At 40.3% G+C, this 26,205-nt stretch overlaps 1 protein-coding gene and 1 long non-coding RNA gene across 3 annotated transcripts; one reads left to right on the top strand and one right to left on the bottom strand.

The window, feature by feature from the left end:
• Positions 1-4,603: 4,603 nt before the first annotated feature.
• On the bottom strand, positions 4,604-11,948 carry nr2f2 (nuclear receptor subfamily 2, group F, member 2). 2 transcript variants are annotated; one of them, XM_046037784.1, is made up of 3 exons: positions 10,750-11,948; positions 9,220-9,765; positions 4,604-7,121 (listed from the first exon to the last, which is right to left on the bottom strand). In XM_046037784.1, the coding sequence occupies exons 1-3, from the start codon at positions 11,198-11,200 to the stop codon at positions 6,847-6,849; spliced, it is 1,272 nt and encodes a 423-aa protein (XP_045893740.1). In that variant the 5' UTR covers positions 11,201-11,948; the 3' UTR covers positions 4,604-6,846. The 2 variants fall into 2 exon arrangements, with proteins under 2 accessions (XP_045893740.1, XP_045893741.1); XM_046037785.1 differs by having other exon boundaries at positions 9,220-9,747.
• Positions 11,949-13,553: 1,605 nt separating this feature from the next.
• LOC123962502 lies at positions 13,554-19,903 on the top strand. Its single transcript, XR_006822959.1, has 2 exons — positions 13,554-13,865; positions 17,928-19,903. It is a non-coding gene; the product is annotated as an uncharacterized LOC123962502 (long non-coding RNA).
• The last annotated feature ends 6,302 nt before the right edge of the window (positions 19,904-26,205 follow it).

The following is a 26,205-nucleotide window of genomic DNA, read 5'->3' as shown; positions in this document are numbered from 1 at the left end:
TATTTGTCTTTTCCTTCACATGTAGACGTGTAGGCTGTTGTTCATTGTGTTGGTGGGGGACATGGTGATAATGATGATGATAATAACGGTGACGATGATGGTGATGATGATGATGAAGACAGGACGAGAGATAACGCTCAGGGTGTGAGGTGTTAAAGCACCTTCAGTCTACCACCAGCATCGACCAGAATTACGCCAAATTAATTTTACAGTTTGAGGGAGCTTTGCCAGTGTTTGAAGTTTAGGCAAACACACACGCGCACGCGCGCGCACAGGAAGAGACACTCTCTGCCTCTCACGCACATACACACACAAGGTTCTCTAGAAAGAGGATTTACTGAGAAGAAGAAAAGGAAACCATCTCCATCAGCAGCGGGTGAGGGCAGAACCGTGCTCGGAGTGACACAAGCGGAGCATGGCAGGCCTGGCCGCCTAATTAATGAAAAACTGATTAAACATTTGAACAATTTATCCCGCATTTTAAATCCGCATAAGCTAATGTCCAGTGTCTTTAATATTACCATCACCACAGAGCCAAGCATCCTCATCATGATCATGTGACTTGAGTTGCACACGCACATATATCTGTCTGCGTGAACAGACCTGCACAATTGACAATGACAATTAAGAAGACTTAATCAGCCATTTCTCAGTAACACACTCACAAACACCGAGGGGCCTCAAACCCACGCACCTCATTTCTAACTTAATGCGTGTTAAAGAAAAGCTGCGCTGTAGTCACATTCAGGCTCCTTCTCCAAACTACTTCAGAGTGACGAGCCTGTAACATTAATACTGCGACCCCTGGAAGACTGATAAGCACTGCGGTGCACCTAATGGGGATCTTAATAAAGTATCTATGTACCCCAAGTAACAAATCAATACAAGATGTAGGCCCATATCGATCAATACCTATGAAGTAGTCCTGATGAAATAATGCGTTAGGGTTTTGGGAGGCTGATGGGGGCTGTCTAATATCCAGGAGAGTGTTTGCGGTCTCTTCAAATCATCCCTCTGGCTCACCGCTCGTCTTGTTCTTCCCCTCTGTGTGTGATCGTGTATATTAAGACAAATCAAACCACATGCTTTGTAAAGGTGCTGTCTCCCTGCTTTAAAGAATCGGCCATGTCGTTATTTGATTCCCACCCATTGCCCCGAAAGTTTAAAGTATAAAAGTTAAAAAAAATGTATTTTTAAATATTATGGACTACAAGCGTCATTCATGCTTTCTCAGGGACTAAAACGTAGTTCGCGATTGGATTTATTTGGCATGCATTTTCAAGCGATCATAGGACATGTTGGCTGTTCCACTGGCATTGAGATGGGCTCAGTGTGAGCGCGCTTGGGTTAAAAGAAAACTAAAATAGCCTTCTCAAATGGGGGAAAATTCATCATGGGTATATTCACACTCTTGCTCTACATCAGCTGCAGTTGTCTTTATCGCCCCTATTTAAATCACCACAAAGCGCTGCGCCACTTTTGAAAGTCTGGCAGGGTTTTTTTTTTTGTGCTTTTTTTTTTCAAATGAACTTTGGCATGTTGGTGTTGATTGGCCCTTCATTCTGCATTTTTTTTTCTCAATTTCTCTTTTCTCGATCACCACAAATGAAAAACTCCACGAAGAGGTAAGGTTTAGTTAAATAGAACACCTCCAATATTATAATGTTCTTGTTGAAAAAGGGCTATAATGATCACTAGTTTTCCCGGACGTTGTGCTGCAGACAAGTCTGTATCCACTACATGAACTCTGGAGGTCAAAAGCAGAGCCTATTATATATTTTTTTCTATAACTACAACGTCCAGACCTGATTATACCCAATATCAAGGGACAAAAACAGCCCTGATGTTGTCAACAACATGACAGTTTTTTGCTCAGCGTTATAATTTGTAGCCGTGGGTCACATATGACGTGATACAGTTTAGAAAAAAATCCTGGGTTATCCCCTAATGTTATTTTATTTTAATACAAGCCTCCCAAATAGATGCCTTACTTTTATATGTGAATCCCTGCTCCTTCTGATCATGTTAAAAACAGCATCACATTTGGACCCCAGGCAGAGGCGGGCAGCGGCCGTAGGCTACTACTTTTTCCATTCACACAGACAGACGCAGTGGGACACAGGGTGGATGACAGGTGCTTAAAACACACATTACTTGTAAAGTTACAGCCTAATAGCAGTCGGCAGCTGCTGTGGTGGTTGTGCAAAGAGGCGCCTGTGTGTGCAATGCCGGTCGCTTTTCCCTTTGTGTTAAAGAGAGCCGAGGTCTCCGAGGTCTTGAAGCTACAGTTCCAGGGGCAGCGGGTAGATGGCACAATTTTCTTACATTTATGGGCAGAAAGCAGGATGCCTTGTGCACTAAGTTGCAGTGAAAGGCAATGTATTTTCATGACAAAAGATAAGGTGGAAGAATGTTCAGAAAAAAAAAAAATGTATAATGAAGAAAATTTAAAAATGAAAGACAAACACATTTGCTGTTGATAAAGGCTTCATTGCCGTTTTATAACCACTTTGTTAGAGAAGATAAATGGCAATAATAATAATAATAATAATAATAATAATAATAATTCCAACACTGTTTTTTCTTTAAAGCCATTGTACTAACATAAGGAACAGGTGCCCCATCTTGCTAAGCGTTTGACTTACGGTATACATTGTAAATGACCTGCGGTGCCTCAGCGTATGCAATTGAGCGCATGCTGTATGGGCTAATTTGTCATAGTGATACTGTCAAGGTGCAAATAATGTGCATATTTGTCGCTTAACTGTGCGGGCGTGCATGTGTGTGCGTGAAGGGGAGAGAGGAAGAGAGAGAGAGGCGGCAAACCATATTCCTATCTTATTAAACAAATAGCCCCACTAATAGCCCGTGAGCCCTAAATAAGTTCTCAGCTTCAGTGCGTAAACCCCAACAAACGTCAACCACCAGCACACAATCTACTGTACAGCTCGCCTCGGGCCCCGCAGCATCCTTCGCAGTCTGTAGGATTGTTTTGGGGGTGGGGTGGGGTATAGGGCTACCAGCCCGTGTGTCAAAAAGTTCTCACGTCACACAGACTTAAATAAAAGTGACGTCGCAGAGAGTTACACCTCATTAGTTTTTTAGTACAATGCTAATAAATGAGCAGAAGTACAAATTATAGAGTCCAGCATATACATCACGCTCTGTCAACTAAAATCAGCCCGGTCTGTGTCGAGAACCGACCATCCAAAGCTATTCTGAAGCTCAGCTTATGATTTTGGGGTGAATCCAGTGTGTTTCTAGTTTCATCCCCTCATATGCTGATATTTTGAAAGATGTTGGGTGTACTGTAAATACTTGGTCCGATGAAATCATATTTCCTTGCTGGTGATGGTGTGTAGTGTGAAGTCCACGTTTAATTATCAATATGGGGTTTAGATTGGCCTCACTGTGATATACCTCAGAGACAGTTTGGTTGGACAGGCAGTGAACGCATCACTGTATCGATAAATAGCACTAGCAAGAAGCCGAGGATAAAAGACCATCAGCATCACATCATAATCATCATTTTCATCATTATCAACAGCAACAAAACCACACACTCACATATCATCAGCAGCAGCAGAAATCGTGGTGAAGTTGGCTCTAATATCCATCCTGATTAAGCCTCTATACAACAAGGCTAATTCTATTTCAGGCCCAACTCTCAACTAAGCCAGTTCTACTAATAATTACTAACAAGCCAGTGGTTTGTAGCATCACAATAGCACGCGTGTAAATAACTGGCATTTAAACCCATCACATCCACTTACTGGATATTCACACATTTATACGTAAAAAAAAGTTCAAATGCATCATGTAGCCGTTCAGCAACTTCCAGGAGTGTTAATGAAGCTCAGTGATGCAGTTGTAAACGACAAGTTGGAAATAAAAAGTAGACCATAACGACGAAGAACAGACAGTAATATCAATAGAAACCAATTTCATTTTCAGAAAAAAAAATTAACCCCCCATCCCCCCTCCTTCCCCCCTTTCAATATAACTTATTTGGATGCTACTGTTCATGGCGTATATTATATGGAATTCATCCCATTAATATGTATGTGAGCGACCAAAGGTGAAACTGTATTCCGCAAATGGGAAGCTGAGTTGGGTATTTCTCCACTTCGGTCCATGTGTGTTTGTGTGTGTGTGTGGGTGTGTGTGTGTGTGTGTGGGGGGGGGGGGGGGGTCTACAGTTATGAAATATTGTTATCTGTAGAGGCAGAGGCGCCTTATTATAAATGTTTTAGCAGAAGTTTAACAGACATCAACCTTCAATGCATTATTATCCAAACAGTTTAGCAAATTACTGATGGGCGTTTTTATAGAAGATAATCTTAACCTTATAGCAAAAAGTGAAGGCGTTGAGCGGGCCTGTTGGCTGATTGATTAATTATTTTGTAATTCATTAATCACTTTCATGGGGCAAAAGGGCAACATCCTGCCACAGCAAATTGACTCCAGCGCAACCCTCCACCCCACCACACCAACCCTCCTCCAACCGACCACACACACACACCATACTGCAAACACATACACGCACATGCAAGGACAAGTTCACACGTGCGTTTGGGGAGTAAAAACAACATGAAAAAACTTGTGTTTTCAAATTCATAAATTATAATTTAATACCAAGAACAAATTTACAGCAGAATGCTTGTTTACAATAAGCTAACACAAACAAACAAGAATTGTGTTCAACTATAAACTTTCACACACACTCACATATATCACTTGCAATTAATAATCATAATCATAAAAAAAGTATCTATACGTTATCAATACCCTGCAGTCATATATTTTTATATATTTATATAAAAACGTGGGTCAGTTTAAACTGTTCATAATTACAATCATGTATCATTCTCTGGTCCATATGTGGCTACGAACAGCCAAAGATCAGTGTTCAATCAGTGATCCCTTTTAATTCAACCACAACCTGGTGTTTTTGTGTGTGGTGAAGAAAAGCCTCAAAACAAGGACAAAATTGCTAGCTTCCAAATACACACACACACACGCACGCACGCGCACACACATTCTGACACACGCGCGCGCACACGCTCACGCACACCACGGCACCTGTCAAAGACCAAAGGAGCAATAACACTAAAGTTAAAATATCAACTCCTTTTCCAAAACCTGCTCACCCTGTTTAAGTCTGTAGCCTAATAATGAACGTCGTTTCTTTTTCTTTTTTGTTTCTTTAAATACAAGGGCTAGTGTACTGAATGCACAGATTATATCTATACAGTCAAAAAAGAGAGAGAGAGAGAGAAAACATTTACATTTATATATCAAAGGTAAAATAGGTTAGCGACCTGTGGCCATGCATTCACAGTCTAAATATACATGAAAAAGAAAACATTTGTAGTAATATGTATATACATTAAAAACATAACTTTCAGTGCTACTAGCTAAGTCTGCCACTCAATTTTGAAGACGTTGTATTACCGAGAAAAAAAATGGCAACCACAGATTTTTCTTAATCACATATACTTTGTATAAAGGAAAAAACTCGTTGAAATGAATTGACCTATATTTACAAGAATACTGCCTCTAATCAGTGTTTTTCAAGTAAAACACACGACTGAAGTTTCAAATCCAATTGTGTTCCCCCCAAAATGCTGTAGGCCTACTTTAACAACGTTTTTATAAGAAATCACATCATGCTTGTCAGGCACTTAATGCTTGAAGTGAATAAAGGGTGACATTTCAGGGACGCTTTAATAATACTGCTATTAAACACTACTCTGGCTAGGCTTCAAACTTTTAAGACCCCTTGACCTGTCTATTTTTCCCCCCAAAACAAATCAGTTATGTTTTCAGTGTAGTATGAGCCACTGCGAACGCCCTTAAATGCACATATAACGCATTCAGAGCAACCTGTCACAAACACCTTTATAACAGCAGGTCTAGGCAACTTGTAGTATTTTTTTATTTTTTTTTTTTTTGTATCCAATTGGGGAACTGATGCCAAATATTCAGAGCTGGATGAAATGGGGAAGACGTATAATATTAATAATTTTGGAAAACAAAGTGGATCCTGTAACTTCATATTAGTATAGAGCGAAATGTTTCCATTGGGTCATAAAGTTGAACATGAACTCCAAAAAAGAAAAAAAAAAAAAAAAAGAAAGAACTCCCTTTTTCCCAGATGGTATTGGTCATCCTACGAATATAAGTGCGCTTGCAGCATTAAGCCTAGATTATAAGCCTATACTCCTATTGCTGTGGTTTTAATTCTTTTTAGAACTTTTTTTTTTAAAACATTATTTCACCTTTTCAAAATAAATCATTGTCTTAGAAAATAACAACACCTGTACTACAGAAATCACATAGGCCGGTTTGGAACCAGAAAGGAGGAACAAAGAAAGTACAAAACACAGCTATACATGGACACAGGACAAGTCATTTGAGAAAAGAAAAATTCACGTTTCGTATTTTCCCTTCCGCCAGTTTTTTTAACCCAAATTATCACTTTTAAATGCACTTAATACTTAAATTTTCCTTATAAGGATCAACAAAATCCCTTGTCCTTTTTTTCCTCTTTTTCTTCTTTCATTAAAAAAATGAATCGAAGCAGGTTGTTCTGCATGAACACTGGGAGCTTGTATCTGCCATTTTGAAAGTTCAGTGGATGTCTCAATTTTTTTGGAGTGTGGGGGGGGGGGGGGGGGGGGGGGGGGGGATTCACAGTCATTTACGTCAATGTCTTTCTTCATGAAAGCCAGCCCCGTGTAACAGCCGGTTGGTTTTTTTATTCCTTCCACAAAAGCAGCTATAATCATTGAAGTCTCGCAGCCCCCCCTACCCCACCTTTTGTTTGTTCGTCTCCTTCTTGGTTTACTGAATTGACATGTAAGGCCAGTTAAAACTGCTCCCCGAAAGCAACATATCCCTGATGAGAGTTTCAATTGGGGTTTTACCTACCAATCGGACGAAAAATAATTGTTCTATGACCGAGGAAGAGACTGTGCGAAGGGAAGGCAAGCGGAGCAACAACTTCCCAAACCGTGTTGGCTGGTTGGGATACTGGCTCCGGACATATTCCTCCAGGGCGCACTGGGACTTCTCCTGCAAACTTTCCACATGGGCCACATCTGAGAGGCCACAAGCATCTGAGAGGGGGGGAAAGCAAATAAACATTAATAAAGTGTAACCTAAAGTGCTTCTCTCACTAGGAGTTTTCTCCCACGGTGGTGATACACTGGCGGAAATTGATAGCCTGTCAGATATTGAGAAAAGCAATTGTTTTAGGAAATGATTATTTTCCCTTTATCTGTAAAAGTGGAGTTTATTTATCTCGAGGCTTCTTTACATTAATTAAAGTGCACATATTTTTCGGTGTATGAGAATAATTTGATAATACCTTGTAATCATAAAAAAAACATCGCGCTAGACTAATAATTGCCACACCGCAGATTAAACATATAGCTCTACACTGATGACAAAGTACATTGCTTTATCAATAATATTATATTTGATATTAAAATATGTAGCCTATATAAATAATCTTTAAAAACTCTGTGCCACAGTCTAGAAGAAAATGACTTGAATTTTTAGGTCTGCTTTCCCACCATATTATTTCGGTGTTCCTCATTTTATCGCTATTATAACTCGATTATTTCCCTCGAAAAAGCCACTTAAAAGTGGGCTAAATAATTAAGGATATTCATAGCTAAAGACTGTTTTGGATGGGCTTGTCTCTCACAGTCAGAGGCAGAGCGAGGAAGGGAGGAGGGGGAGGGAGAGAGGGAAGGACAGGGAGACCTACTGACCTTTAGTGAGCAGAGATTTAGCTTGGAAAAAAGGGCCTACAGCCTACGGAGTTGCCGTCATACTATACCACCAGAGACGCATAATCACTATCTATGCTGCTGCATGTGGGCGGCAGCTGCTTATGTGCCAAAGACGCTTGTATGCGCATTGGTTAAGTTTGTAAAGTTTACGCATGAAAACAACCAAACCACAAAAGTAGCAAAGGCGTGTCATCCAAGCTGCAACACACAGCTCATGTTCAAGCCTCTGGAACTCAGGTATTGAGAGGACAAATGAAGCCATCGAGGCTTAATAATAACATGCAATGGCCTGAAATTATATTTTTTTAAAGAAAACAAACCACCACCAAAACAGTGGTGGGCTGCTAGAGCTGAATAAAATACAGAGGCTGATGGCTCGCAGGTATGATATCATATCATAAGACCAACGCGGTAAAACCCTGTAAATCTCTTCCACACTTTTTTATTTTCCTCTTTAATGGTGTAGCTAATGTAACAAAATAGCAGGGAAGTTTGGGTCATGACCTAGTTCTGGAGCAAGTCCAGAGACGCCTTGAATCCCTACTAGGCGGAGAGAATATTTTTGCAAATAAAAATGAAAGCCGCCCCTCCTGTCACTGCTCAGTATCACAGTACTGTTAGATACTGACATATTTGCAATTACAGGGTGTGCATGGGTTCTACATGCTTTTTTTGCTCTCTCGGACATGTCTGTCCCCTAAATGACAAGAGAGCGTTGAAACCTCCGCTCTGCTTTTACTGTGTGCAAATGGGACATTAGGCTTGTCTTTCTTTTTCTATTCCCCTCCCCCTCGGAGCCTGACATCATTTATAACTGTCATTCCCTACAAACAAGACGTGGGGTATACACACATTGATAAATGGCGAAAAAAAAATTCTGTAGCAATTCATCTGCAAGCTATTGGGTTCTCCAAACGTGTATTAACAGCTAGATTCTGTGACGCTTAAGGCAATTATTGTGAAGTTATCAGTCTTATTTAAGTCTAGATTATGTTATATTGTTTCTGTCAGGCTGCACGTTCGTCTATTTTGTTATCAATTTAATTTAAAAATCTCTTGCGTAGTCATGCCACGAATTCCAGTTTAGCCCTGTGTGTGTGTGTGTGTGTGTGTGCGCGCGCGTGTGGATGTGTGTGTGTGTGTGTGTGTGTGTGTGTGTGTGTGTGTGTGTGTGTGTGATAAATCAGTTGATTAATCAAGTGGATTTATAATTTAGTAGCCTAAAGCCTATTAAAAAGCCCCTGACCATGAAGGCAGCATGGGTAAACATTTTAGCTGGGTGTTCATCTAAGACGAGGAACAACCTCTAGCCTCTAGTGCAGATATATTTAGGTCAGCGTTGATTTAGCTGATGTCAGTGTGAGCATGTTGACATTCACACAGGCTGAACTTGGAGTGTGCCCGTCTATTGTCTTACCTGTGGTGAAGAGCACAATAGCCTTTAAGCAGCTATATTCAGCAGAGTCAACGTGCAAAGCTTTGAGCTTTTCCACTTGTTCTTGGAAGATCCTAATGTGGTCCATAAAGGCTACCACTCTGTCCGCAGACATAGGGGAGGCATGAAGGCCAGCCGCCGCCAGGAGGGGAGCCACATGCAGGGGCATGGAGCACTGCGCGGCGTTGAGCACAAATAACTCACTCCACGTCAACCTCAGCAGAGCCACCTGGTCGGTGATCTGAAGATCTGGAAAGAAGGGAATATTCCTGGCCCACTCCACGGCGCTGAAGAGCATCCTGGCTGCTAGTTCACAAATGTTCTCGATGCCCATTATGTTGTTGGGCTGCATGCACTGACTGCCATACCGGGACGTCGGGTAGGGCTCCGCTCTCAACAGAAGAGAGATATATCCGGATAAGTAGGAATGGCAGTGCAGTGGGTCTCCATTTGTCAAGGCGAACTGGCCGTGGTGTGGCTGTGTGGGTGGCACCCGTCCCCTTTGCACGGCTGCAGTAAAAAGAGAAACTACAGATATTGAAGCCTGAATTCTACAAACCTTCATACAATCACTGAGCATCAAAGCTGCTGTCAAATATTACACAATTTACAAACTGACCGCTCACACCTTGGGAAAATAAATGACACACAGCATGTTTGCTAAAGGCTAACATCAAAACACACACACACACACACGCACACACACACACACACACACACACACACACACATCATGTTATTGCACAGGAGTTTTAAAAGGACAGGTTGCATTGAAAATTAACGAGGCTGTGGTGAGACTAATCTTTTGGCTACTGAAACGCCAGAGATGCGCTTTAAACGCATTTAATACACGCCATGTATATGTCTATCTTTAAAATGATGTTTTTCAGCAACATGAGCTGGCTGTGAAGGAACACAAAGAGGGCAAGGGAAACCTTGCATGTTTAACCCTTAACCTACTTAGCAATTCATCTCCTTTTACTTTACATGCGGGCCTATTTTCGACTAATATTCAAAGAAATTCTTGAGGTTATATGGAGGCGTTGTGCGTATAATTCAAGCTGATGTCCGGTTTTGGACACAGTGAACTACATGCAGGATAGATATGGAAATGTAGCCTGAACACGGTCTCTCTTAATTCGATACTCGCCATAATAGCGCAGAATGCTATATTGTATCATCTATTCAACACAGACCATCTCGCTCATGGTTTCATCTAAATATAAATTTGATAGCCCTAATCTAGCCAGGGTGTCGGATCTTATTTGAGAAATGCAGAGCTATAATGCGCTGGAGCTGGATAGTATAATGCAACGCTAAAAGGGAAGATCCAGAATGTGCCCCGTCTCGACCACAGCAGAGAGCGGCTCCATTGCGAGCTCCAGCCGCACAGCCTGGGAGGGAATAGTCGGGAGAGAGACAGGCTATGGGGGCGACATAACATGGTTTCATGGCTGGAAAACAATAAACGTAACACACATACATGAATAGGAAAATAGAAAGTCCCAATACCTTCCCGTCTCATGCCGACTTTAAGGCATTTTTTGAGGCGGCAGTACTGACACTGATTGCGGTGGTGTTGGTCGATTGGACAATTCCTGTTGGCACGGCATGTGTAAGTGAGGTTCCGTCTTACGCTCCGTTTGAAGAAGCTTTTGCACCCCTCGCAAGTAAACTGGCCATAGTGTTTGCCACTCGATTTATCCCCACACACCACACATTCAATGTGCTGTGGCTGCTTCTCCGACTGCTGCGTCGTCTGGTTCGTCGGCGTGGACTGTGTGTTGTTCGGGGGTCCCTGGACCGGAGTCTGAGGGGTCGGAGGGGCGACCTGAGAGGCTGTCAGATTCAACTGGCCTGGTTGAGGGGTGGGAAGGGATAGTCCTCCTTGGGTTTGCGAGGAAAGGGTGCCTTGGGTGTCAGCCACATCGTCCTGGGAGCCTCTCCACACTACCATTGCCATATCTATCAGTCAACGTAAAGAAACTTTTTGTCTGCCGTTTTGGTCTCGCGGTGAATAATGTCTCAAGGAAACGCGGTAAACTGTGATTAACAGCCGGACACACAAAACGTCAAATCTAGCCTACGTTGAATCCACTCGTTGAATCTCCTGAAAACTGTCGATTTATTGCTGTTGGAGGCGTCGCGAAGCACGTTTTCAAAACTGATGCGATGGCGAGCTGAGTCGCTGCCTTGCGCTTAAAGGCCAAGTCCAGGGGCGCTTACAGTCAGCCATCCAGTACACCCATCAATGGGAAAGACAGACTAAATATTAAAATAATCAACCGAGGTAGCATGGACTATTCAGTGAACGATGGAGCAGGTTGGGTAAGACCGTGCCTGCAGCAGCATAAAACAATTGGTGAGCACACTCGTAGCAGCTACTATCAAGTTCCAGCACAAGTCTTGAAGAAAAATCACCAACTGGGTAAAAAAAAATGCGTCTTCTTCCTTTTCTTCCTATGAGGTAGCGCCAGCAAGCGCACAGCTGAAGCCAATGTTTTGAGAGCTTAGAATATGAAGACAACTCTCTCCCCCCCCAAAAAAGCGAAAACACTAAAAAACAAAAAAACAAAAAACAGAGATCACAGCCTACAAACCTCCTCCGTGGACTGAAAAATAATAGGAAAAAGGAGTAGAGAATCAAAGTGATCAAATATGTTAAAAAGGCGGAGGTTAGGAAGTGATTTGCGATTGGTAGGAGCCGGGCTGGCAGAATGCTTTCTCTCTGATCAGCTCACTGAGCTCTCTATATAGTGAACTTTGACACGACTGCTGCAACTTAGCACACGTTACCATGGAGATCAGCTGCCATATAAGGAAGGAGAGTGTGTTTGACTGGTCAGAGCTCAGGGACCTCCCCCTGAACCCCATTGGCTAGTCGGCACTTGTGCTACTTGGTACCTTGCCAGAGCCAGCATGGAGGTCGAGAGGGCCGCTTGGTCCTAAAAGGAGACGTCTTTCGGAAAGAGGAATCATTTCTAGTCACTCTTATTCACCCATATAGCCTAGGTTATTCTCACATGCACGCCCGGCAAACGCCTTGGCAATTTCACGAAGATAAAAAACAAAACAAAATTTGAATTCAATTATTTGCCTCATATCGCGTTGCAGTAGGCCTAGCTAAATCAGGGACCCCTGTAACAAGCTGAAATATCCAAAGAGATTTTGTCACCGAGACACAGGTGCACCTTCAGGACATGATCTGCGCTCATTACAATAAAACTGTCTATCTACTGTGCCCTTATCTTAATCCTTTAGGTGGTCTATGTGGATATAAAGGCAGAAAACACAAACTAGGCTATGTAACATAAGAAAAAATGAGGCACTCTGACTGTACAATACTCTAAATTAAGACTCCCAACATTATTTAGGGTAGGCCTACTTGTAAATGAAACAGCATGTGTACACTTGTTTGGTCTATGCATATGTAGACTAAAGCCAGACACTCAGAGGGTCACCTTAACGCCATGTCGTCTGAATTTCCACAATTTTCTCTACACGTTCCTATATTTGTAGAGGTTAATAAACCTATTAGCGTTTCTAATCACACCAGGTACCACTCACCACCCTCCACACCTCTTATAAAAATGTTATGATAGCCCACCCCCCAACCCCCCAACCCCCCACCCCCACCCCTCCCTTCCCCCCGGCCACAACTTTCCCGAACCCACCAGGTCAGAAAGGCCACATCTGAGTCTCAAAAGTCAGAGTTTGCCTTTATGCGGTTGTGAACGTGAAATGAATGTAGCTTTAAATAGGGAATATGTTTAAAAATGTCACCTGAGGTTAAAGGCCATGCCCGTCACATTATGGTTTTCATCCTAACCGAACAGGCTGGCTTAGGATGAAAGTCAAGCCACATCCAACGCTATAAAAGCTATTTGAGGTCATTTAGATTCACAATGTATGACATATATTTCCCTATAATAAAGACAATCTACACTTTGTAATAATGAAAAACACAATGCAGGATGCCGTGCATGTAAAACGACGTCGGTGTATGTTCAGAGTTGCTGCCTGCATGGTTAATATTTATTTTAGCTTGTATGAAAACAGCGGTAACAACTGCTTTACTTTATGTCCGGAGGGCATCCAACTTAACACTGCAGGTAAAACTTAAAGCCATACAGATGAACCTATAGTCTGAGGTGTGTGTTAGTCTATAGCGAGCAGCAGCAGCAGCAGCAGCGGTAGCATGCATTGTCCCAGGATGTATTACAGTATATGGGTGCCCCCTAGCGTATGAAGTTTTTGCTTCAAACAAGATTCAATTTAGAGGAGCCATCCGACACGGAAACTGCTTCAGTCTTGTCTCCCGCATCGACCAAACTAACGAGCACCATTTTAAACTGATGACTGTTTGTTTAAATTCTGTTTTACATGACTTGGACGGCAAAGCTTTGAGAGTTGCCAAAGTTGGATTTACTTTTTTGCCACTTCAGACAGTCCCAGCGGTGGTATTTAGACCAATTATGTCTTTATTCTAAAACAAATTAGCCAATTATATTTTGTCTGCATGACTATTTTGTCGGTTTTATTTACAGATCCCGTGAAAACGAGGAGTCTGTAAATAAAAAGAGTCCGCAAGGTATCCATTTATCGAGGATCCAGCATTGCTTCAAATGGTAAGTATACATTTTGCACACTTTGTTAGGACAAATCGACAAAGCAGTAGTGTTTTATTCATATGCTCTAAATTAAATATTGTCTAATAAGCGGACAGGTTTATCTGTTGAAATAAAAGACATTGAATGCTGCAGACCGAGCATAGTAAGGGAGCTATACGATATGTCTCCGGTGCGCATTGAATACGGGCGACTCTATCAGTCATTTTCGTTTATTATCCAAGTGTTAATTTATATAATGATCACAATAAGCCCAACTAGTTTGCAAATACCCATTCATAAAGTGATGTGCTAGTGCAAGAGAGGCAGGAGGCTGTATTCTTATAGTAACAAACCTACCAAATGCATACGTTGCTGATTCGTCCGTAGCGGGATGCATCTTCTCTCTTATTCAGAATATATTTAGTCTTCTCTTTTTCGACGCACAGTGCTCAGACTGAAACTGGCAAAGCGTCCTTTCCAACAGACGCGATCAAACACAAAAAAGGCACGATGTTTATTTGAAAAGTGCAATGTCTGATCATGCAAAAACTTTGGAGAGCCGAAACAAACGACTACTTCACGTTATGTGTTGTTGAGCGAGGAATTGGAAATATAAGTTGACGTGTCGGTCCGAGCAGAATATCATTTGACTGCCTCTGAAAATGATAAGTAGGCTTTACAGCAAGCAGTGGTCCTGTGCGCCTTTTTCTCTCCTACAGTAATATGGCCAAAACGCGCTTGCACGCCGCTGCTTTGTGTGGGCTCCTGAGGAGAGAGGGAGGGGGTGAACTCAGAACAGACACCTGTCTTTGAGTGTGGAGAGGAAGCATATGAGAGAGATAATGCATATTAGAAATTATATGGATCCTGGCAGTAAAGATGCAATAAGACATGTAATTAGAGGTGTAATTAAAAATGACACAATTCTTATTTTATTGTAAAATAAACATGCTTAACTGGAGCCCATAAAAACAACAGTGACCATTGTGAGTATTCTTATCAGTATTAATAAGAAGAATAATTTATTTTAATTAATATCAATTATAATATAAAATAATTGTTTACACGTTATAAAAAATAAAGACATAAGCGACTAAATAAACAATCTTTTTTTTCTTACAGCTACACCTTTAGTAATTATACATTATGCAGTGAATTAAAAAAGGCTATATATGAAATGATAGCCTCGATTAACTCTCCGTAAATCTATACTAGGGTGAAAAATTTAGCACCTTTTCCACGCATAAACATTTCCACACCAACAACAATTGATTTGCTAGCCTATTAACCCCCCCCCCCACCCACCCAAAAAAAAAGTCTTGTGCTGCAGTTTTTATTTCCCGGGTTTAAAAGTTTCCTCTGTGATTAGTAGTTGTTCTCCCTTCAAGCAGAGGATAAAAGCACTATATGCTCAGCGAGCCTGCATGCACACAACAATAGCGCTACCCAACGGGACCAGCATCGATTAAGACGAGACAGAGGATGTCGCCTGCACTAAATATTTACTGATCACACACGAATAGCTGGATCCTTAACGATTTCCCATGCTCCGGCTGGGGGAAAGGGACTAAATCACTTTATTATTGTTAGTAAAACAAAGCACACGCTCTGGAACACACGAGTGGAGATGTGCTGATTGGGATAAGTGCAGTTAAATTAATCGATAGTGAGTAGATAATAGTTGAGATTTACGGACGTGCAAACAAAAAGCCCTCACTGATGTATCAGGTTAAACTGACACGTGCACTGCGATTGGTAATTCTTCTTATATGACAAAGCGCGCAGTGGTCAAAACAGGGCAGAGTCAACAGATTGGAGACTAAAACTACATAACTACCAGCGTGAATTGAGTTAAACATTTCTTGCATATCTGGATAAAAAAAAAAATGAAGTGTTGAGATAGATCATCTAAAAAAGAAGCCCCTCTCACAACTGGGTAAAAAGTAAAAACTGGAATAAAAGTTGACTTTCGTCTTATCTCTGTCACCAAGTCCTTCATGCAGATAGAGGGATACTGACCCGGAGGTCTCAGAGATCCCGGCCTGATTAACCCTTCCAGACCCGCGCAGGAGCAAATGTTAACCAGACTAATCAACTTCAAGAGACTGATTGAATTAGATGAGTGTGGAATCAGGACAGAAACCAAATTGTCTCACTTAAAAAAATAAAATAAAATAAAATCACCATAAAGAGAAACGTTGGTCTTTTCTGGACAATTGGCTAAATTAACACACACACAAAAAATCTAAAATACAGGAATTGATTCCACATAACAGCAGAGGTGATTTACTTGTTAATAGGCAATATGTTTCAACCGTTTGTATAAAATAAAACATTTCCATCATACTTTCAATATTCAAAACTTTCTTTAACACTCATAAACAGGCTTTTATAAATAGGCCTGGTTGACCACTTGATTGATGGTGGTGCCCCATATTGCATATTATCAATCAGTGCCCTCTTGTTAAGCTGTTATCGCTTGTCTCTTTATAGCAGTGCTTCATTGTGCTGTTGTAATGTTGCTTATAGGGAAAACTAGACCAGTAAGTCAAATGTCTGCTTGTACATTTGACTTCAGTGAGGTAAAGAATATTTGCTGACAAAACATCATTAAAGTTTCAAGAAGTTTCGACTCACATGGCAAGATAATCGCAGGAAGAAATATAAGAAAAACATAAGCAAAATCTTCTCATATATCACATTTTAACGTTTAAATTTTCATGACATAAAATATTTGACAATTGTGCAGGCATAAAATGATTAAATTAATTAAATGATTGTTTCTGTCTTTTTGGCTTCTTAATAATATGTAATTACAAAATACTGCACACCATTATAACAATTAACAATTAAATATGGTGTGTGTGTGTTTGCGTGTAATTGATTGTATATGTAAGCCATACAGAGGCATGTACAGTGTCTGAAAAATATGTACAACATTGACCTTTTTGTGAAAGTGTGTCATCGTGTAAGCAGACATACAGGTCTGAGGCGAAACCATTTTATAAAGAGTTCATTCAGTGGTGTAGATCACTTTCCCGCTGTCTGCATGCCCCAAGGGCCGCTATCTGAAAAGGCAATAGATCCCAGATAGCTCACTGTGTTCAATTTGCCAATGATAGATTATAGTGCCAATTTAAACAGATAGGGATCAATTTGTCTCAATGATCACTCTTTAGGCTGACTGCCAGCGTGCTCGTAATGTTTTTGTAAATGCTGGTTGTTTGAATTGTGGCTGTTAGGTTTAAAGTGAAACTGCAGTATGGAGAGAGGATAGGAGACATGATAAATGCTGCGTTGTTTTGGCTGCTAAAGACTGGATAGATGGAGCATACGTGATGGTTACTTGAGGCAGCAGCATTGTAGCAGCAATGACCAGAAGGTCAATGATTTAACTCTAAAGACTCGCTGGGAAAGTCTGGGTAGGGGAATTGTGTCATAAGTGCTCTCTAACCCTCAGGAACTACTGCTGAAGTACCCTTCGGCAAAGCAGCTTAAACCCCATCTGTCCCAGTGGAGCTGCACAGCGACCAGCAGTACAAGACTGCGGTTGTACCAGGCACTTGTGAGATGTGTCTCTTTGAGTGTGACCTACCCTCCCTTTTCTTTTTAAAGAGGGAAAGTGGGCAGTCCACTCGCCTCACACTTCTTTTTTTTCATCTCCTCAGACAGTGAAAAAGTTCAGGAGAAGACACAAGAGAGAAAGCTGTGGCAACATTCAGTCCTGAGCCAGATATGGTTCACATGTGGCCCCAAAGGCAGCAGACAGTGTATTGAATTACTGTAATTCAAGGTGTAATGTGGTAGCGGCATCACACGGATGTAGAAGTGGCTTACTCCAGCTTAAGCTTTCCATTACAGCTATTTATTATTGAACTTTATGGTTTATTTTGTTAAATTTCAGCAATATCCATTTTGTAGTTATAATAGCAGCCATACTTTTGATAGTGGCCACCAATGTCTCATTATTATGACATTTACCAATTATATCAAACCCATACTGTCATGTCAAAACCTTGCATATCTAGGTTTTGTGATTTTCACGTGTTCATTTATGTTAAAGAACTATATGGTTTGTAGGACGAGGAGAAAACACCCTGCTGAAACCCGGCTGGATCAACTCATGAACGCATGTTGGTTCTTACTTCTTGAAGATTTTGGACTTTTCCTGGCGACACAGGATTTTCATGTGACATGTACAATTATGGGATGACCAATAAAATATTATAGTTTGAAGTGTTAGCAGCCAAATAAGTAGTGCTGTGTATACATGCAATTTGCAGTGTTAAACTTGCAATATCTAAGACAAATAAAGTTTGAGATATCATACGAGTTATGTTCTGTTACTTTAGAGATTTTCTTAATACAGTGTCTAATGTTGTGCACTTAAATTTCAATAATATATATTTTACAGTTTGACCATGATATTTTACTGTAAATGTGTAAATAAAGCTTGCTTTCCCCCCCCGCAGGAACTATTGCTTCAACTGTATGAGACATGCTGTTAAAAGCTATAACTATAGTTTTAAAAAAGTGAGAATGCAGCTCGCTATTTCTTAAATTATCCTTTATAGCTAAATCACACTTTGGCTTCACTGATGCTGCAGGACGTCCAGATAAAAAATACAGTGGGGATTTAGCAAACCCATGTGTGTACTGCCCACGTCCACATCTTATGACAGCTAATTTTTATCTTACTGCTTATTGAAAATAAGGGTATGACTGTTCATTGTATAATGGTAGCATCTTTTTGTGGTGAAAATGTGCACAATTTGAAAATTTGTGAAACATTTGTAAGGAGTCGTTTACACACGTTTCCTGAAATTAAAGCACCGTTGGAGTTAACACTAAAATTAACAACAGTAACATATCACATTGGGCACTTTTTACCAGTTCCAGGCTTAAAGACTGCAGGCTGAGAAATCAATCAAGCTTAAATGTTTTAACATCAGAATGCATTTCTCTGTGAAAGTGCTGCAGACATAAATTTTATAACTATGAACAAAACCAGCAGCCCATGAATATTGACGATGTTAACTACCTCTACACTTCCACAGGTAGTGATTTAACATTTTGTGAATGGAACAAATATTGCCATTCAGGGTCTTTCAATCACACAAATCCACATGTGATCAATGGTCCTTGTGAAGTCATGGAGGGAATAAAAAGCAAATGGAATGTGAATGGGATTTTGGTAAGACCTTCACAACAGCGATGACCCCGAATGAAAAATAGAACAGCTTCTTGGTGTGAAGATGACTCGAAGGTGAAAAGCCAATAAAACACAGGAATCACTGATTCACAGGATCTTGGTTACTGTATCGTCATATGATGACACGCAAAAGCTGCGGCTCAAGCTCACAACGTGAGAAGCAGTCTTTCCCGGATGATGTCAGAGTAAAATCTTAGACTACAATAAACTGAGAGTGTATTTGTAGACATGTGATAATGCCCTGTGGTTAGAAAAAGACACAATTTACTGAGCTCTTAAATACATTCTGAGGTGGAAATGAGGTGGAGTCCTGATAATTAACTGTTCACTAAGGCACTCATTCTATAAAACATATACAAAACTCAGTCTAGTCAGTCATATTTCATTATGTTTAGTATTTATTTTAAGCTAAGTGACATTACATACTCAAAGTGTATACTCACCAACACTTTTCTAAACATACAGTTTCAATGGAAGCTCTTTGCACCCACCCCTCACAAACACTATTTGAGAAAGACAAAAAAAACTAGATGGTTTTTTTTTATTCAGTTTCTAAAATGCATTTAACACTGAGACAATATCATATTCTTTCAGGATACCACCAAATTTCAGTATTTGAAAATGCTATTCATGTTAGGATGTTTTATGTTAGGACAAATCAGGGAACCTCTATTTGGCATGTTGTAACACCAGGGCAGAGGTCAACAAAGAGTGAATTAGGAGTAAGTATTCCCTGCTATACAGTTGCACGATGATTGTCTACACGTAAATGTGTCTTTTCTGAATGTGTAATAATAAAATAAAATGCAGCACCATTGTAATGTGAAGCTGACTTGAAAGTAAATATCCAGGTAACTGTTTTCTGTGTGACACTAATTCATTATCTCTGAAGCTGCTCTATACTTTCGAGCCTGATGACATCACAGCTTAGGGTAGCCACAGCCTTTTGGTTTCCATCAAAACGGGATCCACGTTGGTAAATGTTAAAATGTCAATAAAAGACATTAAGAGGAGGTGTAACCAACTCTGCTTGCTGGGAGGTGTTACTAAAGCGAAATAAAACACCTGATCATGTTTGCTAACCACCCCCCTCTGACACATATGAAATTGGGTGAGAGATATTATCTTGCAGTAAGAACATGGGCATGAGACTGAATAATTAGATATACCTTAAGACATAATTATCTTCCAAGACCCGTTTATCAGTTTTTACATGGCCTAGGTTGTGACGATGTATTACGGAGGAATGAGTTGAGATACACCATGCTTGTTATCAGCATTAGTGCAGGTACAGGTTAACTTCTTGTTAGACAGAGCAGCCGCACTGTTTACAGTGCAATGACGTAGGATTGATGTAGGATTTAAGTAGAAAAAAACTACTCCTACAATGTAGTCACATTGCGCCTAGTATGAAGACCTTTCACCATGGCATATATTTGTTATGCTTATACAATATGATTAAGCATGCATTGTTCAACAGGTACTGCACAAACTAAAACAAAGCAAGAAAGCCAAACTTGACAGGGTGTTGATATTCAAGGTGACTAAAAATGTGGTGAACCCGCAGAAAACATTTGTAGCTGAATCCGCTTTGGTGAGTCACAATTAAAGAGTTGCATCTGTTTGTGGATCAATCAGCAGGCATTACGCAGCGGTAAACAACAGTGGTGGCAGCAGAGCGTTGTCTGTGCGGCCGTAGCATCTGGCATAGAGAAAGTGGAAAGAGTTTATAAAAACAAACCTATTAGCTAAGCTAAACACAAGCAAGAGAAGAGCTACTGGATGATCACCACTGTCTTTGTACTCTAAAAACAAATGTTATAAACTGGTGTAATTTCCATGACAACCACTGGCACAGTAGTATGTGCTCTTGGGCAGAACTGTCAAAAAGAGGGTGGCCACATGTGTCTTGTGTTGTCTGAAGTTGAAAAGCCTCATCTGGCTTGCAAAGGAAAATATCAAACGGGGATAAAAACAACAACACAAACATTCACTTGGTGCCCATTAAATTATAAATTGAGTAAAGAAAGGCTTGGGGCAGTAGTGTACTGGTGCTGAGGTGGTAGGTACATAGTGAGCAACAGGAAATCATCATCATCAGACTGCGGCCACCTAAGAAGCCACATTTCAGTACTCTCAAAGCTTCTTTTTTTTTTATTATCAGGATTTACATTATTAAGGAAGTACAGGAAAAGACTAGGAAACCGTAACAGTTTGTCCATTCGTGTAATTTAGTGGTAGTTAGGCTGAAACTGTAGACTAGTGCTACTACACCCTGCAGCAGCAGTTAAGTTTGTCTGGCCTTGGGAAATATATTAAGCAAATGAAAACAAATGTCTCAGTTTAACATCTTAAATGTGATACTTGTACATAATAATTTTAAAATAACATATTACTTCATCTTAATTAACATATTGGCCAGGTATGCACTAGGACATGTTCATGTGTAATTTGTTTGTATTGTTATAAGAACTGATGAACCCCCACAGACCCAATTCTCCATCTGGTAACTCTTGGCATGTGCACTTTGGTACATACCACATCTACAGTGCACCTCCCTACTGGCTCACCTGCTAACTTCCTCAGTCACTACAATACAACCAGTAATATTATGTTGCTCCAGTAATCTGCAGTATAATCATTTTTCAGCCATAAAGCCATGAACTATAACATTTGAGGCAATAACTGTTTACACAGCTTATTCCAGACGAGGGTTTATAGCTTTTCAGATCATTAGACTGCTCTATAGTGTCAACTTATACTAACTTCTGGCTCCTTTTTTGATCCAGATTTTCCTCTGCGAATGAAACAGTAGTAAAGCTTAGCCTGTTAAAGAAGGTGTGACTGATCTCTTCCAGGAAATATACAGTAGGGGACAAATCTGTACAGCCAGGTAGTATAACTGGCATGGCAGTCAGCCCACAATGCAAGGATTAGGTACTCTCGAGGAAAAGTTTGACAGAAGATGGAAACAATGTGCACACAGCTCAAATAGCAGGTTTGAATCATTCAATGTTAAATTATTTGCCTGACACATAAAAGGTTAACCCATTATGCAAAGATACTAGAATTCATAGGTAAATTATGTTTCTTTTCTATAAAGAAACCCAGCAACAAACAAGTAAATTAGTATACCAAGTATATACAGTACTCAAATAATAATTAATTGCTGCAGGTTGTAATAAAGCATTGCTGTGAAACAAATCTCAAGATGAATTTAAATAAATAAATATTGATAAAACTTTTCTATTGTCTGTACCTATACTATTTAGGTGCACTTCGGAGTTCTCCGCCAGTCTAAACACTAGCAATGTTATGACACTTGCCACCTTCATCACATGCTATAAATTCCTCTGTTTACTTCTGCCCAAATTCAACTGTAGTGATAAAATGGTGGTGCCGGTGCTTAAATACACAAAAAGGGCTTCAGTTTGTTTAAACACGATACTGTTTGCAGCTCAAGGTAAAAATAAAACCATAAACTATAAGGCTGTCCAATAATAATATGGGTTCACATAACCAGGATGCGGAAAAAAACGTGAGGCCCATTTCATCAAGCTAATTGCCTGTTTGTGAGCGGGAGAAAACTTTTCTTCCACCACTCTATTACGGAGACTCTTTCTTAATCATAAATAGAGCCCTTGTATCCCAGAGGGACTTGCTATTCTAATTTACAATTGAACTAAAGACCAAAGCTATCAATCTTTCACAGACACTTTATTCCTGCCCCCCCTTCTCTCTTGTAATTGTGGTGACATAACCATAAACAACAGAGAAAAGGCTGCTGTGACTGATCTGTGGAAATGACAGCATTAACACATGAGCTGCACATAAGCACTCCCATCCACCCTGCACATAGTTGTGAGCACAGGCACAGAAACACATACATGGAGTGACACAGGCTTGCAGTTTAAATAAGAAGGTGTCAAGACCTCTTGCTGGCACATGAGGCTTAAAAAGGCTTTATACATTTTAATAGTCTGAATATAAAGAATGCAAAGATGCCAATGTAAACGTTTTGCGGAAAACGTGTAGACTCAGATACCCTAAAGGTTGGTAATATCAATCCTGAAGTTAGTAATAAAATGAATTTTGTTCCAGATGCACTACAAACCTTTTACAGAAGGTTAAGGGGTCTAACGGTCCATTGGAGGGGTTCTTTCTGATGAATTAAAAGCTGGTGTTTATCCTCCTGAACTGGAGAGATTTTTCACAACCTGGCAACCCAGGCATCATTCTCATAAATTACCTATAACTGATCTGTAAGGCATTAATAAATGATTTGTTTAACTTTGACATAACACTTTATAAAGAGTGCCTTATCAGAAAGTGGTACTGAGATTTAATATATCATTTTACAGTGTACAAGACAACCAGACAAACAAGTCCTGATAGCTTCACATCATCAGCAAAGCACTGCAAAGGTCTCATTGCTGTCAGCACGCTGCTGCAGAGCCTCGAACACATTCTTGCTTGCAGCGGTGGTGCAGTGTCACCACTGCTGCACCATGCCTCTGTGATGCCTTTAATGATGAGTCTTTTCGTTAATGAGTTAATGCAAAAACTCTCAATGTCATCAGCAAAGATAAGAGGGAAGAAAGCGGTGCATTGTACACATAATGACAGGCTCCCTGCCTGCCCCTGAGATGTCACGGGTCAGCCATGTTAAGAATGTGTGTGCCCAATCATCCACTGATCTTTATCTGGTGGGCCTGCAGCTAACCATGACATGGGCCCAATCAGGGGTGCTGATGAATGGACAAAGGGGCCCTTGAATTGTTGAAGCTGCCACATGACTGCTTCTCTACTAAATCATGATGACATTAGCAATCAATATAACAATTACTGAACAAGATATTAAACATGTACGGCAAAGCGACGATCTTTACAAACTAGCCTATCCACTGTACATTTCAAGGATTTGTGAATTTTTGTGTAAATCAGCATCCCCGGGTGAGTGCAATGCTGATTTACAACGTGTTACACAGATGTTTAAAAGACAATTTCATGCTCAAAATGACAGATTTGAACAAACAGCCATAACAAATTATTTTCTAAAATGCCAATCCAATGTTTGAAATGATAAATTGGTTTTCTATCTAGCTGAACAAAGAGTCCTAGTTACATTCATTAGTGCACTCAAAAACAAGCAAGACTATTTGTGGTTAAAGTGAGTTTGTGATACAATTTAAATGCATGTATGCCTTTTAACAGAATCCACCAATGAATGATGTACAAAGTGACAAATTAGGACCTTAGATGGCTTTGGATAGCACAATGAGGTGGAATATAAAAGGTTGAAGAGATAAATTCCAGCCGTCGCTGACATCATAAAACCTGACAAATTGTAATAACGGACTGTGTAATCCACACCACTGTCATTCTCATCTCTTCAAGCTCTCCCTGACACAGTTATAGTCTCAAATTCGAGTCTGCAGCCAGGTTTAGACAAAAAGCCTCATCTTGTCCGCTGGCATTTGTCTTGTTCTGCATTATCTGAAATCAAACGCTCTATATTCCACTCCCACCGTTCCATATAGAACAATCAGTCCGGCCCTAATGTGGGAATGTCTGTAATCCTCACAAAAGGACGCTGACATTTATACCTAGCAGAAATGAATTAGACGGGGCCTGGATTCCTCCAGTGGCTTTGTGCATGGTACACTAGACTGGGTGGATAGATAATGACACTTTATTACAGGGTCATTATGGCAGGTAGCTCTCAACGATGAAAAGGCAGATCTAGTCAACATGGACAGCTCTGAGACAGGTGACCCAGCATGTTAACAAATATAGCAAATGGGCATTATGGGACTAATGAATTCAAAAGAAGCACTGGAGAAAGATCAACATAATAGCCGAGCCCATATAAGGGTTGCCAAGAAAGATACACATCTTAAGGCTGGTTTAAGGAACTATTCTCAACTATTGTGACCTTGCTTTCCCACAGTATTGGATCTGAAATATTACAAAGAGTGTGTTACATGCTTCATAATTATGCTGCTTAGTTTTAGTGTTGTCTTTGTCTCTGGTATCTGTCTTTGTGTCTGGTTAACTAATTAACTAGCAGGTTGATTTAATGAAGCATTTTTACATTATTAACACTACTAAATGTGTCCTACAGAACTCTGACTTGTGAGGGAATCTGTTAGTCTTTTCTGTTTGACCTATGTGGCTTAGTTTTGATTAGCATGTATTGTGCTGTAATATGTCACATGTGTCTTGGGGGATCCAGTCACAAGTGGACAGTTCTAAGGCCGTATGCAACAAAGTACACTACTATGATTGACAAATCATTACTATGGCGACCTGTCAATCAGGCTAGAGGTGACTCATACCCACGGCACTGTGTAAATTTAACCAGCGCAGTTGAAAAAGCTTATTAGGAGTTGGTTGTTAATTTTCTCTGGTGAGTACATTTTGTTTTACCCTGTTAGACAAAATTGTCAGCCTTGTTAAAATGACAGTTAACGTGAATACAGATGCAAATAGCTAAGTAAGCTAGCTAGCTCCGCACACGGCTGTTAACTCAACCGTCCAAATATGGTCATGTCCGAGGCTTCAAAACCGCAGTCCATAAACCAACGGGTGACGATGACTATGTCCATTTCTTATATACAGTCTATGCTTGTGATCAGATCACCCAAGACGCATGTTAGTGCCAGTTGTAAAAAGCCTCAAATTCTTGGTCTTCTTATGTAGACCCCATCGGGTTTTTGGCAGAAACAATTAAAACTAAAATTCAAGTTTGATGTTAATGCATTAAAAATACAGACTCAATATCACTCAAGTAAACCTTTGTGATGAGATAATGTGGGAGGCAGTGAGGTTGCCATGCATGATTTAGATGTTATTCATTTAAAAATAGCTTTAGTTGTGTACTAATTAAACAAACATGATATTACATGTCACTTATTGAATTTTATAGGTGCTGGTAGGCACATTTTCTAACTTTGGAGGAAACCAAGCTGGCTGTCTCCCTGTTTCCAGACATTACGTATGTTAGGCTAATCACCACTTCAGCTTCGTCCTCAACGCACAGCCATGAGAGTGATATCAATCTTCTCATCTAAATCTTGGTTATCATAATTTGATTTCAATTGTATGGCCATTATTAACAATACTTAAAATTTTAAAAAGATACAC

Source organism: Micropterus dolomieu, linkage group LG22, assembly GCF_021292245.1.
Source record: "Micropterus dolomieu isolate WLL.071019.BEF.003 ecotype Adirondacks linkage group LG22, ASM2129224v1, whole genome shotgun sequence".
Lineage (NCBI taxonomy): Eukaryota > Metazoa > Chordata > Actinopteri > Centrarchiformes > Centrarchidae > Micropterus > Micropterus dolomieu.
The sequence above is the reverse complement of the archived record's forward strand: the minus strand, read 5'-3'. Positions and strand labels throughout refer to the sequence as shown.

Bases quoted from the DNA above. Each gene is read 5' to 3' on its own strand.
- nr2f2 (XM_046037784.1), bottom strand. From the start codon at position 11,200: ATGGCAATGGTAGTGTGGAGAGGCTCCCAGGACGATGTGGCTGACACC. The intron at 9,766-10,749 runs GTATTGGGACTT...CAATATCTGTAG, and splicing joins AGTCGGCATGAGACGGGAAG to TTTCTCTTTTTACTGCAGCC. The intron at 7,122-9,219 runs GTAAGACAATAG...CCCCCCTCTCAG, and splicing joins TATTGTGCTCTTCACCACAG to ATGCTTGTGGCCTCTCAGAT.